Genomic DNA, 15,177 nt, shown 5'->3' on the forward strand with positions numbered 1-15,177 from the left:
TCAAAGACGAATCTGTAGGTTTCTTCTAATTGTTTTAGTGCAATAGAATATTACCTAAAAGTTACACTATCTTGATTGGTTTAATGCGGCAGCCCTTCTTAAATATTGAATAATTTGCAACATGAAAATGTACAGAATTAACATAATTAACTAATCAACTTGCAAACCTCATTTTTCCCACAGTGGTTTATATTATGACTATTCATAAGCATATAACATTTCAAAGCTGTACCTCGGTTTATATAGAATTTGGAAATTTCAGTCCCAGTGACCCTTAAATAGCCCTTCTAAATGTACCTGGTAAGTTTTGCCTGTGATGTTTAGCCAAAAGGATACTGTATTTTTGTGATGTTGCTTTATGTACTGAGGCAATTTTTATCAAGGTCATTCTCAAAAACTTCAATGCTGCTTCAGCAAATGCAATATAGATATAAACAGGTGCTTTTATACAGTAAAACCTTAAGTGTGCTGTTTTAGTTTCTTGCAAACTCTCATCCAACATGTACAATGAACGGTGCAACAAACTTAATTCTACCCTGAAATTTTTCATGGTTGCTATTTGGTCTTACAAAATTTGTCCCAAACTGGTAGACATCTAGATACATCTTTTCTTTCTCTCGTTTACAAATCATCTCATTCTGCATGCTGGGGGAGTTTGTAGTTTATTTCTTTCATTTGGTTATTGAAAATGGTTTTCAATGTGTTCTGTTACTAACTATAAACATTATACTCTCCGCTCATATGAAGAGAGTTTCTCTTATCCAGATTTATAATCAGGAATGGTTATAACTGGGTATAGAAGGTTGGTCTCCGCTCAGAATTGATGAGACTGACCTTTCCCTCTTGCTATCTCCCTTTTCCTTCTTCCTACTCCTGTTTTCTACAGGTATAAATCAAAGAAGAAGGCATTCACCAAGGCTTCAAAGAAGTGGCAGGATGACCTGGGTCGAAAATCCATAGAGAGGGATTTCAAGAAGCTGATCCGTTACTGCAAAGTCATCAGAGTAATAGCCCATACCCAGGTTAGAATTTATACTATTTGTCAGTGCTAAAGTTGCTAATTAGTTAAGCTGAGGATATTTCCTGAGATGCCTATTCATTTCCACAACTGCTAAATGTGCAGAGTAAAGTTAATTTTTCAGGTGAAATTAGCACTAATGTACACTTCAGAAGTTGCCTTTTTATCCCTTATTCTCAAGTCTTCGGGTGGTATGGCTGAAGACTGTTGACCAGTTTTATGAAAGGTTTCAAAAATTTGTATTACAGTGGGACCTCGATTATCCGTTCCCGGAAAATACGTTTTCCCGGAATATGCATTCAAATTACGTGGTCCCGCGAACATCGTAATTAAATCACGTTGTAAAAGTCTCGCATTTTCCGTTCCTCGAAACTATTTCCTGGATCAACCGTCCAGAAATTCCAGTCCCATAAACGCTGATTCCTCGATCAATCGTTTTGAAATAAACTGTATTTCACGAAAGGACGGCTATGGCATATATTATGGATCCCCGTCATTGCGATAATTAAAGCAAGTACTGTAACCGGTACTGGAAAAGCGATCGGCGGTGAACTTTCATAAGGGACCATCTTAGCATCGCATTCGGGTGGTATTGTTTAGAGAATCTCGGAAAATCATACAGCAGAGAGTGGCCACAACAATTGCAAGGAGACATGGCGCATTTCGATAGCTCTGCTTGAAGGCGGAACGAGTTTCGTCAAATGTTCGCACTTATAAAACGTCCATATTATTTCCAGGGTTAGATGTTTATATTTTTACATTTTTTCGATCGTACTGCCGAACAGGTTTTCGGCACTTCGCTTAGGGCACTGTACAGTAACTGGGCTTTTAGGCAAGAATCAAAACTGTTCCTAACACAAATTCAGTATTTTTGATATTATCGTACATGATTGTTAGAGAGACCAGAACAGATGTTGCACCTTACATTAAAAAAAGTCATGGGAGGTCTTGGGATTGCCTATTAACTGTTTAGGTCCTAATGTAAGACTGGGAATTTTACGTTTTCGTGTCAAAATACCAAAAACCGCAGTAGTTTTATTTGCGCACGTTAAATTTAAATGGTTGGTACCATTTCCAACTCGTACCGACATGTGCAGCGAGCGCGCTTTCCAGATGACCTCAAGGTCACGAATAACCGTAATTTCTGAAGTTTTGATGATATTTCTTTTATCTTTCCAATTTGATTGAATTTATGACGGGCAGAATTGAATATAATGCATTCGAGAACTTTTAAGAATAGATACATTCGAAACCATGTTTTAGAGTTCAACATAACCTTTAAGTCGATGTAGGCCTAATTTCCGCAGTACGAGATTTCCAGAAACTGACTACGAACAGTATACCGGAGACCAAATTACAATGACGGATTAAGGAATGAAGGGATTTCACCATCATTTTGGGTGCTTTTGTATCTGTGCTTCATTTTATTAGATTAAAGTATTACAAACTACTTGTGGTCGATTGTCGTTTGGCTTGGCGTTATTAGATTTTTCGAAGAGTTTGGCTGGCGTAATCAAAGTTGCTGGACTGAAAGAAGTTTTCACACGAAACTGACGAAGATTCCCCTGTAAAATTGAATATAAAGTATAGAGATTTTGAACTCGCGTACCGGTAATTAATGCAGTTTCACGGTCTGACATGCCTGCCTCTCATTCAGAGGGCCCGGGTTTGATTGCGACCAGGTCAGGCAATTTTACCTGGATATAAGTCTGGTTCCAGGTCCACTCAGCCTACGTGATTACCTTTAATTGTGGAGCTATCTAATGGTGAGATGGCGACCCCGATCTAGAGAGCCAGGAATATCGGCCGAGAGGTTTCGTCGCACTGACCATGCGCACCTCGTAATCTGCAGGCCTTCGGGCTGAGCAGCGGTCGCTTGGCAGGCAAAGTCCCACTGGGGCTGTAGTTTGGTTTAGGAGTTTTTGTAAGATTATAATTATACATATTTCATTTTTGTGATGTTTAGCCAAATTGTTGATGGTTTTCATTCATTCCTGGATTTTCCGTTTTCCCGTGTTGTACTTTTTATTTTCATGGTCCCTCGAAAAACTGAGAATCGAGGTTTCACTGTATCTACTACACATTTGCAGGTATCTAAAGAAAAATTTGACAGCATAAACAAGCCTAAATGGTATCTCCTATTTTCAGGTCGGATATTGTTCACACACGTAATCTGATCCCTTATAATGGATATTGTTCACACGTAATCTGATCCCTTATAATACCAATATAAATGGTCCGTTATTGGACATTATAAATTTTCCTGCTAACTCATTCTTGGTTGCCGGCGTTTTGCCCTCGTGTGCTAGGGTGGGCTCATCAGTTGGTACCTAGCACACCTACCAATACGCTGGCTAGTGCATACCGTGGAGGCCACTGCGTAGGCTAACTGGAGCCACCGGCAGTGCCAATGCACTAAGAGACTTTGTCTCGTCAGCAAAAATTGATGCCTGCTTGGCCATCAGATGATATAGATGTTGATTCCCATAGGGAATATGAAATATTTGTCCTGAATGAGTAAATTTATAATACCAATATAAATGGTCCGTTATTGGACATTATAAATTTTCCTGCTAACTCATTCTTGGTTGCCAGCGTTTCGCCCTCGTGTGCTAGGGTGGGCTCATCAGTTGGTACCTAGCACACCTGCATTGTTTAGTCACTGTTTAGTGACTGATTTGGAGGTTAAGCTCATTAATCACATGAGTATATGCATAGTATCCCGTCAGATTGTGGTATATTTCAGCTCATGCCTTTAGGTGATTGGTTTCTTGCATGTGTACTGTTAATCGTACCTAATTACACCTGCAAAACTACATATTTTATAGTAGTCTTGGATAATCTAAGTGATCTTTCTATGGATGCGGTTGCTTCACTCTCCTAACAATTTGAAATTCTATCAGCTTTCAAACATTACATTATACGAAAAATAATCGGCCATGCCTTTTAAAAGGGTTTGATCTTGAATGCACTTAACACAGCATACTGATCTGTATGAAGGTGGTCACTTACTGTATATGGATCTGATGGCGATGACTGACTAAAGAGTTAAGTTGCAGAAGGTTTTTTTCTTGCAACACTACCAACCAACACAGAAATACTGAATGCATTAGCCCATGTAGGGTTAGTGTTGGGAGGGGCTGCAAAACAGCCAAGTCTAAATGTGTATCGTAGTTCTCCATTTTGAGCCCACCAAATTGTGGTTAAATCTTGAGGTGAAGTTAATAAATTAATGTTGGTAGAGGTAATTAATGAAAGTTAATAAATTTAACCCTTTGGCACTCAGCCTATATGCAGGTGTTTGCTCAAAGACACTGACTAATTTTTGTGATTTTCCAAAGCAAATTACAAAAATTCAACACGTAAAGAGTTTAACACACATTAAAATAAAATTAATCACACTAATAACAGGAAACTATGAGCATTTCAGAAATGAATATAACTTGGACGTATTGTTATTGGTTAAGCCCAAAACAATTATTAAATTTCAGAAATAAATTGTTTTCAATGACAGAAAAATTACATTGTTGCGTCTTCCTTCTTTACTCTTTAGACGTGAATGAAAGAACATTTAATTCTGAATAATTTGATATCAATATGATGTGTGTGCTGCAATTCACTCGTGAAGCATTGCACAAATTTATTCAGTGTACATGTAACGGTCATCGCTGTCAGGGCCTCACGGCTCGATGCACGGTGAGCAGTTAAGACCGTGTCACTTCCCACATAATGGGAATCACTTTTGGCAAAAGGTCATTATTACTGTCTAAATGTGAAAATTCAAGGATATCGGCCTCATTCGGCCTTGAATATGGACTAGCCATTACTATAAAAAGATGACGCAAGCACGTGCAACAATGGAGTTATGAAAAGGAGTAAAATTGTAGTTTATGAAGTACATCGAACACAGTATACCAAAGAAAATAAACTATAAACAACTTATAGCAAGATCAACTTGTATTCATAAGCCAATCAAAACAGATCCACGCAATAACAACTTCAAATAACCACAACATAAACATTCACTGTCAACAGATTTCATTTGTTGAAAATAAAAATGTTTTGTAGGGCTGGTGGATATGTCTGAGTTAAGCGCAAATTCACCGCTTTAATCTACCGTCACGATCAACTGTTACGATTTAACAGCTACGCAAATGACCAAAATCCGTAAATGACACAGCTGATGTATCGGCCCTGTGAGCGTTTTCGCCATAACCTCTCGCGCCGATAGATCGGCACGCTGAGTGCGAAAGGGTTAATGTTCATAGCAGTTGTTTTAAATTTTAGTGCCCAATATCCTCAGCTTAGTTTAGAAAATGCATGGAGAAGATTGGATTATACTGTAATATTGACTTGTCATTTCTGCCAGTATCGGTGGCGTGAGGTTTAGGAACATTTTGTGCCAGGGCTTGATTTCCCCATGTTCTAAGAATCTATCCCACTGCTAGTCCAAGAACCAAAACTGTTTCTTTCTTCCATGCAAGAACAAAATCCTATCAAACCTTTAGCAATGTTGAACAATCTGACAAGATTTGAAGACTTTTCTTGTGAAGTATTGAATTTAAAAAAAATTGTGTACAACTGGCATAAGAGCTGTCATTTTAGTGTGTGTGTTTGTATCTATTGCTAATATATCATTGTAGAGGAGTGTTTTGGTGTTAATTGTTGGTGTAATGATTTTTCACTTTTTAGCATCTAGGTAAGTTGCACAATATGTAAGGGTTATTTGATGCTTGACTTTGTTCTGCTGGCTTCAGTTTGAACATCGTTCTCAGCTACGTGGAGCTGCTTGATTTTGTGCAGTTTGTTCAGAGTAGCAGCATCATAGAGCAACTTTGCCCCCTTTCAAAGGGAGAGCAGAGACACGGCATATTCCATAGCCTTTCTGGAGTCCATGTGGGCCTTGACCAGGGAGATAAACCATGTCTGGTACAAAGCGAACTATTAATCAGATTGTCTGAATTTAGTTTAGACTGAATTCAAATGCTGTTAATCTAATTCTAAAGTACCTTATGGCATAGTGTAAAAAAGTTGTAGGTTGTATCTTTCTTGGTCAGTTCTGAATTTTTTTAAATTACGGGTTTGTGGTTATAAAACTTCAATATCTGTTAGTTGAATGTCTACTTCTATTTGTAAAGGGCCCTCATTGCTAATTGTATCCCTGATAATTTGTGGATGAATGTGATGGATACGATGAATTGAGTCGTATGCTCGAACAACCGTCTGTTATGTTTTTGGAATTTTAGATATTCATGGAACAAACATCTATGGTGTGTCCTGGACTTGTATTTGCAGATAGTTTAAGCATATCACAACAGATGGCTATAGTATTCCGGAAATTGTGAAGAGAAATGCACTTGAAAAATAATGGAACAAAAGTCTGTTGCATAGTTTCCCGTGCTAGCCTTCGGTAATTGGTATTGAGAACGCCATGTAAACGGGGGCTCAGTTCGGTCTTAAGGTCAATACGGTAAAAATCTTGGATCGTATCGTACTTAGTTCGAATGGAGTTCCATGTAAACATGGATCGTATTGAAAATGACTGCCCACACACTCCGTGTTGGTTCTGACAATCATAGTTGCCAAAGTTCTTTCAAAATAACAAATGTAATAAGCCAGTAAATATATTTTACCTGCATAAATGATCAACTGCAATTGTATTATAAGACGGCCAGCCCTTGCGATTAAAAAGATCGCGATAACCTGATAGGGGTAAAATTGGGATGTGCGTTCCATCTATTGCACCACTTACATTCGGAATACCACACATACTTTCAAAACTGCGTTATCTCCTAGACATCTACTGCATTTGGCATTTTTAAATTCTAAGAGCTGATATCCATTTTACTACAATTCTGCATCGATGTTGCCTGGCGGATAAGATACGATACTCAAATAGCCTACTACATGTAAGCGGGGATCGTATTGAATACGGTAAGGGTACTAAATATCATGAACTGAATGCAATGTAATGAAGACATTCTAGTCTGGAGATTGTTCTGGTGTGTTCAGTCTTACATTACTGAGTTTATTTACTTAGTCATAGACACCATAGTCATGCGATCAGACGATAGTATTGTTTGTAATGTACTGTTTGCAAACATTATGTGCGAACTAATGAATGCGTGCACTTCTAACCTGTTGGTTTCAGGAACAAGTCTTACATTCTCTCGCGCATAGGACTCAATTGCTGCACTACAGGAAGATATGCAGCTAGTACAACAAATGCCGGTCAGTAATCTCAAGCTGCGTTGAGGGGAAATAGGGTGATGGAAACGACAGGAACCAACCTTTTAACTTTGAATTTTTATTCAGTTACCCTCTTAGCATGAAAGCCAGAGTATACTCGGGTTTTATATATTAAAATAAATTAAAATCCTGAGTATACTCGGGAATGTCGCTCATTGATCGGTACCTAATTTAAAAGCACGAATATATTCGTTTCTTTTTGTTTCTGAACATTTCCGCCAAATGTTTACGAAATCATAACTTCAGGGTCCTATTTTTGCAAACAGATGTCTCTGACTCAACCGTAGTGGATGTCGGTGACTCGGGCAGTTCGTTTTTGCGGCTTTCCCGCCCGATGTAGCATTGTGTTTTGATCCTTGTTTTACGGCATTTCACACAGCCACAAACATGTGAACAGTATTGAGTGTCATGTTGTATTACTTGCCGTTTTAGTGCTGAGATATTTATTTTAGAACCCGTAAAAAATATGAGTATACTCGGGATTTTAAAACAAGAACTTTTCGGTGGCTTATATTTCATTGTTAAATTCGAAAAATATATTTTCATTGTTAACACTGTCATTAGTTTTCAATAAATAGCCCATTTTAACAGTAAAAAATGAGGTAAAAAAGATACCAATTTTGTAAATAATTGGTATGTTAAGCGGTTAAAGGAAGATGTGCTTTCATGTTTTAGGCAAAGTTTATGGCCCTAATATTCTATGAAGTACTCGAAAGGAGCCTCCACAGATTCCTAATCATTGCGCTGAATGAATTTAATTATGATTCAGTGTCCAAAATGAATACCAGTTTATGAATTGAAAGCTGAACCATTAGATGGTAGCTGCAACTCTATCCTCCTTTGATTAGTTCTGATTCATATCTGCTAATCGGCTATCCATCCTTTTCGAATCAATGACAACTTGTGGTGTACTGCCGTCCGGAAGTAGGGTTCACAAGTCAAATACGCCTAACCTTACAAGGAAGTATTTTTTAATAAGAAATTCACTTCATCTCAAGTCCCACACTTCTCGGAACTGTAATATACACTTCAAGCTCGTTGCGAACTGTGTACAAGCCCATTGAGGTACATTATTGGTAGAATTTTCTTCATAACGAAGAAAGCAAGGCATAAATCCTCAAAAGTGGTAGATCCTTATGATTAAGGGCCTTATTTTTTGGTGAAATAAAACTGTTGATTTCGGTGTTAGTTTTAACACTATTTCGGTAGGTATTTCGTGAAGTAAATTGTCACTGTTCTATGTTTCTTGTGAAATATTCCTTATGGTATGGGGTAAATCTAACTAATTTTGTGATTAGGGGTTTTAAAGTGAACACTTGTAATGTAGTAAATTATTAAACCTTAGAACAATCAAATATACAACATGTTATAGAAATAAATACCGGTAGGCCTATATAAATCACTGAAACCTCGAAACGAAGTTAGGAATTTATACATAGCCTAAATTTTTTTGCCAGTCATGTGGTGTAGGGGTTGCGTCCCTGCCTCTCGCCAGGACGCCCCGGGTTCGATTCGCGACCAGGTCAGGGATTTTTCTCTCGACCTGAGGGCTGGTTCGAGGTCCACTCAGCCTACCTGATTAGAAATTAGGAGCTATCTGACGGTGAGATGGCGGCCACGGTCTCGTAAGCCCAGAATAACGGCCGAGATGATGCGTCGGGCTGACCACACGGCCCCTCGTAATCTGCAGGCCTTCAGGCTGAGCAGCGGTCACTGGGCAGGCCAAGGCCCTTTCAGGGCGTTAAGTGCCGTGGGGTTTCGTTTGGTTCTGCACGCTTTTACATTTTGAATGCCGTCTCTGTTTTTTCCCCAACTTTCATCCCTTTCGAACCACTCCTTCTTGGTGTTGCATTTGCTCTGTCAGTCAGTGTATAATACACACACAAAAGATTGCTGGAAAACTCCATATTTACGACAACAACAATGAAAACAGTGGGAAAACAGAAGCGAGAACTAAGCTACCATTTGTAGATAGTCCTATGAACATTGTACATATATATGTAGATAAATACTTCACTGTCTCTATATCAATACTACTTGCCAATTCTCATAATCAGCACTTCTAACATCACACAGATACTGTACCTCGTAATACTGTGTTCACAGACTTTAACATTTGTTGTAAAGATATATACATTTAAGTAACACGCTTGTCGACCCTGAACATAATTTATGGAAAGTCTGAGATAGCTTTCACCAACATATAATGCCAGGCCGCCACAAATGCTACATACTTAATGCGTACGCCCTCCGCAATTTTTTGATCAGCCACTTTCCACGAACATAACAAGACTACGTTCCACGAACGTTTAAAGTCCAGTCCATTGCAGCCGTGTCACTCGAATACCGTATATCCAGCACTACTTCCTACTCGTACAGTGCGTCAGTTGTGGTTCTCTTCTGTAGTGATTAACCTTTATAGACATCAGCATTCCCCTTCCTCTCACATGATACGTCTTGATTGGTCCTAGCCAGCCAATCATGGGCGATACTCGTCGAGAGCATGCCCTGAACTACTTCTTGCTCCCAAGACAATAACAAACTCTGGGGTGTATTACATGAGTCATAAAACTTTCCTAGCACCACAACAAGCTCATCTCCTCAGACTGGAATGTACATATGATTCATAGAACTTCCCGACAACAAGTATATCTCAACAAACGCTGGGATGTCCGCATGAGTCATCCAAATTATCAGAGTTATTAAAGCAATGCTTTCCCACTCCTGCAAAACAAATTACTCATACCTACATACGTGGAGATGTCCCAGCTTATAAATGACTAAACATACAAATGAAATACCAATGAGAATAATAATAATAATAATAATAAATCGAATACTGACAATAATATCTCTTACTTCTACATACAATGCGAGGGTGTGATATATGTACTATCACAACACTAGCACTAATCATCTTCTTAAACTATTTGATACCGGAAGAGAATCTATCAAGACTGCTGCAGGTAAATTATTCCAATCCCTTATGGTCCTGTTTACGAAGGAAAACTTGCCCATACCAGTAATTACACTACTGTGAGTGACCATTGCCACCGGGATATTTCCCATTTGCGAAGTATCTGTCAATAATAATAATAATTAGGTGCTTCGGTATATGACAGTGCAATATGTAATTGTGTCTAGTTGTACGTGATAACTTGAAGACGATGTCCGAAATGCAACGTAAGTCGTGGATGTCGGTTATTTTGAAGAGATGCCACATAGCACAGCCCGCTGTGTTGTTTATTCAAAAGAAGTGAAATAGGTCGGCAGAAATACTTCTGTTTTATAGGAGAGCCTTGAGACCATAAAGCTGTAGATCTGACTTAAGTCTAACTGGCTCCGGTCTGCAATCAATGGAACAAGGAACAAAGGTCAATCTGGCGGTAGTGTTCGCAAGAGGAAATCCCGCATAATCCTGCGAATGTCGAGGGTTCCGGTGCCAGATATAGGGCATATTGTATCATGTTAACAGATCTATCCGTTTTAGTACCTTGGATGTAATATACTGTAGTTACTAAATATTTGCAATATCCGCAGATAAGCGTTCGCGGATACGGATAAATACTTCTGCAGATGCGGGTGAAGTAGTTGCGGAGGGGATATGGATACTATCTTGTATATCCACGCAGAGCTGTCTGGTTATACTGTGGAGCGGAAGTATATTAGAGGACAACTGTGCTAAAGAAAAGTCACAGAGCGGGTGGCTGTGTAGTTTGATTCACATAGCGCTCTGCTTGCACTTAAGAGATAACAGGTTTGATCTCCTGTGGGCAGCCCTGCTTTAGACGGTCAGATACTTTGATAACTCAATTACTTAACTAGTGGTAACGCATCATTTTATAATAATAATACATTACCTTTGTCACCCTAACTACTTTTTCAGAGACTTCGAGGTGCCGGAATTTTGCCATACAGGAGTTCTTTTACGTTCCAGTAAATCTACGGACACGAGGCTAAAGTATAGCCAGTTCCTAATCCAGTTAAATTTGGAAAGGATTAGTCGGACAGTGGTGTAGCATTTTTTGATTGCAACATCTGAAAAGGATATGCTGGCGATTACCTTAAAACATTTCACTTCTTGGTAACTTTTAGCTGTTATAAAGAACATAAGACAGGTAATATGATTCCATAGTTTTGCTCTTGGCTCTTGTTATGTGGTAATAGTGAGTGCAATGAATCATTTTGGTGATTCAAGCGATTCAAACAAATCAGATTCCCTATTGCTAGTTTGCAAGCTAATTTAATTTGAGCTGTCTGGGAGGTGTAGGACCAGACATAACTGGTCCAATATTTCCTGAACCATGTCATGATCCTAAGTACACTTACTGACCATGGAAGAAAGGGAGATATTTCATTTCTATTGGTGTTACAGTTTAGGTCCTCAAGTAATTGGGGAGTTCTGCTAGTTTAGATGTTGATTATGTTGGTATTAGCATTTATAAGATTCTATAGCACTGTGCAATCTGTATAATCATGTGGTTTATGTTTATATTCACACAAAGGAAATTTGTTCATCCTCTAGATGAAACTCCTGAAGAAGCGGCAAAAGAAGGCTCACATCATGGAGATCCAGTTAAATGGTGGGACTATAGAAGATAAGGTTAAGTGGGCACGTGAACATCTTGAAAAGTCTGTACCAGTATCTCAGGTGTTTGCACCTGATGAGATGATAGATGTCATTGGTGTGACAAAGGGCAAAGGTTATAAAGGTATGTTTTCTGCATTTTGCTTTGTGTCTGTGCTAATAGACTGTTACTTGCATAACAGTACTGCATGGTATTTAAGGTGTGATGATTTGGATGTCTGATATGTGATGTAAAAGTCATGTTGCCTTCCTACTGACTTTTTAATACTAGATGCTTGGGATTGTGGAATGTTTTTTTGTTTCTTTTCCTTGATACTGGATTGACATGCTTCTTCTTTTAGGTGTGACATCCCGATGGCATACGAAGAAGCTTCCTCGCAAGACTCACAAGGGGTTACGGAAGGTTGCTTGTATTGGTGCTTGGCATCCTAGTAGGGTTTCGTTCACTGTAGCAAGAGCTGGTCAGAAGGGTTACCATCATCGTACTGAAATGAACAAGAAGATATATCGCATTGGACAGGGCATCCATGCTAAGGATGGAAAGGTAATACTGTATTTATGTATCTGGAAACGGCTCATATGTTTGCAAGCCAAGGTGTCATTAAGGTGCTTGTTATGTGGGTTATTGATTCATTCTTCAAAACTTTGGTTTTAATCTTATCTTTTAATTGGTATTCTAACACGCTTGCTTGGTGGTGAAATTTTCCATCTGAATGGCTCATATAAGCTGCTATAAGGGATTCATACTTTTGAGTGGCTAATGTGGGCAGAGAAACAGAACTGAGATGCACAGACTTCATATTCATGTACCCTGTGGTGTTGGTATAGATGGGATCCATTCAGTCCTTGGCTTCCACATGCCAGCTTCCTGGTCTATTGGATTAATTCTTTTCATGGTTCATATGCCCCTTAGCTCTTCTTTCAGCTAGTTATATTTATTACCCTTCTCATCTACTCATATAATTCAGAATACTGTATTTACCTGACTTGAGTAAACCTGTGGAAACATCTTGGTTCAAAAATGTCCCTCTGCTTTGAATCTAAGATACATGGCTCTCTTTTGCAGTGCAATAGACACTGCAATAGTACTGAAAATACCCAGAACTGCTGCAAGATTTGTGTCGTAGTTTCACTCCTGGTTTCATTTTCTCTCGACGAACAGTACTACGATGCCAATCTGACAGCCCAAATTTCCAGAGCTGGAATGACTAGGCCGCAGACTGCTGTGAACACTTCTCCCAATTATTCCATTAAATCTGTGCCTTGGTTCTAAAGGGGCCAATGTCATTTTTTATCGAAATTGAGATATTAACTGATAACAAATGCGTTGTATCCTGGCTTGCAACATATTAAAAAGGCCAATGTCTCTGGTCAGTACTAAACGAACAGTTATAGTTTAATTAAATAAGCCCTTGCCAGTGTTAGATTACCTATAAAGATTGGAGTCCTGGTAATTTTTGAAGAATACGATAGGAAAAAATTAGTTTCATAAGGTGACTTCCACAGAGAAAGTATAGTTTTTGAAAAGAATTGGAAAATTATATGCAAAGCTTCAAATGCTCATAGCTCAAGAACAGGTTTTTTTGACATTGGCCCTTTTAGGACCAAGCCACCGAAATATGCACACTGCTCATTCTAGTAAGTGCATTGGAGTAGGGATTGACTAGCTTGAATGCTATGATGAACCCATATTACGCACAAGTAGTATCAGAACATTTATGAACCAGAAGAACGGCATGCTAAAGAGGAAAGGATACTAATTTTTATGAACAAAACATAACTGTGGGTAACAAATCAATGGTGTTTTAACAAAACTTCTAAGACATAAAATTTAAATTAATGGTGTTTTTTACACATTTGATACTTGTCAGTCTTGTTCTATTTAACTTAAAAACAGTTTCGGAACTAAAATGTATCTTCTTTCCTCTTCCATAAGTCTTGAGAAAAGATGATTTTGATACTGGGGCTTATCTGACCCACATTTCATTTCAGTTCTTGACGTAACTAATGTTGTCAAACACTAGTGGAGATTTAAAACTGATTATCGAGATTGATCAGTGGGAAGATTAAGCAGATGGTGGTGTTGGTTTTTTGTGTTGCTTCTGTCCATATGTGCCTCATTGTTTTTTTGTGATACAGTTTTATTAAAACAAAACTTGCTGCTTGTTGGGCCTTAAGCATTCCTCTATTTCATATGTGATGATTGATAGTAGATCTGACTGTTATGATTAATATTTTTTACCACTGAAATTATTTGAAGTGTGAGTATCTTGTATGTACAGTTGACAAAGATTAGAAATTATTTTCTGTTTTTAGGTTGTTATGAATAATGCATCCACAGAATATGATCTTACTGAAAAGACCATCACACCTATGGGTGGTTTCCCTCATTATGGTGAAGTGAACAATGACTTTGTGATGTTGAAGGGGTGTGTCATGGGTCCTAAGAAGAGAGTTATCACCATGCGCAAGGTGGATATTTTTCGAAAGTATTTGTGTTCATTTATCAATGCAATGTTGCCTATGATGATTATCACAGAGCCAAAAGGATTCTGATAATTTGTGATGTTTAATGATAGGACTGAGGTTTTCACAATTACATAAGTATTAAGGTATGGTGTTAACTTTTGCTTTGTGCTAATTTTTTTTTTTTTAATTTCAGTCCCTTCTGGTTCACACTAAGAGGAAGGCATTGGAAAAGATAAACTTGAAATTCATTGATACTTCATCCAAGTTTGGACATGGTAGATTCCAGACTGCTGCTGACAAAGCTGCATTCATGGGTCCATTGAAGAAGGACAGAGTTAAGGAAGAAGCTGTTGTTTCATAATTCTGTACATGAGTTGCCTTAATAAAGGATTCAGAATGTGTTGCTATGTTTCCTTCCCTAATGCACAAGATCTTTCCTCCAGTACTTTTCGGTATCATTCATGATCATACGTAATAAACATAACCCATTTTTAGGAGGCTCAAAATTACCTGAGCCAACATCCTATACCAATCTGAAAACTTAGCATCTTCCAATGCAGTAAGTTGGAAGCACATATTAGCCCCTTGTTGGCCTGTCCCAAATATGCAAATATCGCCATATATAATGCAAAGACTTTATTCTTATTTAATGAAATTCTAAGCATAATTATTACAATTGTGCACACAATGGCAGCGCTATGTTTGTGCTATGAATTGACAGTGTTCCAAGAATTACCACACACAATATATTCATAGATTTCATTACAAATCATTGGACATTCATCCTTTTTGCCTAGATTTTTGTGACCTGTCCATCTACATAATAAATGTGCCAGATGTTATTCATCAGGGT

At 38.3% G+C, this 15,177-nt stretch overlaps 1 protein-coding gene across 1 annotated transcript in view; it reads left to right on the forward strand.

The window, feature by feature from the left end:
• Positions 1-14,725, forward strand: part of RpL3 (ribosomal protein L3) — a 44,071-nt gene extending 29,346 nt beyond the window's left edge. Inside the window, exons 4-8 of the mRNA XM_067150060.2 lie at positions 887-1,022; positions 11,793-11,979; positions 12,197-12,399; positions 14,172-14,327; positions 14,518-14,725. Coding sequence (XP_067006161.1) covers positions 887-1,022; positions 11,793-11,979; positions 12,197-12,399; positions 14,172-14,327; positions 14,518-14,685 — 850 coding nt within the window. The 3' untranslated portion in view covers positions 14,686-14,725. The remainder of the gene's footprint in view (positions 1-886; positions 1,023-11,792; positions 11,980-12,196; positions 12,400-14,171; positions 14,328-14,517) is intronic.
• The last annotated feature ends 452 nt before the right edge of the window (positions 14,726-15,177 follow it).

Source organism: Anabrus simplex, chromosome 6 (assembly GCF_040414725.1).
Source record: "Anabrus simplex isolate iqAnaSimp1 chromosome 6, ASM4041472v1, whole genome shotgun sequence".
NCBI lineage: Eukaryota > Metazoa > Arthropoda > Insecta > Orthoptera > Tettigoniidae > Anabrus > Anabrus simplex.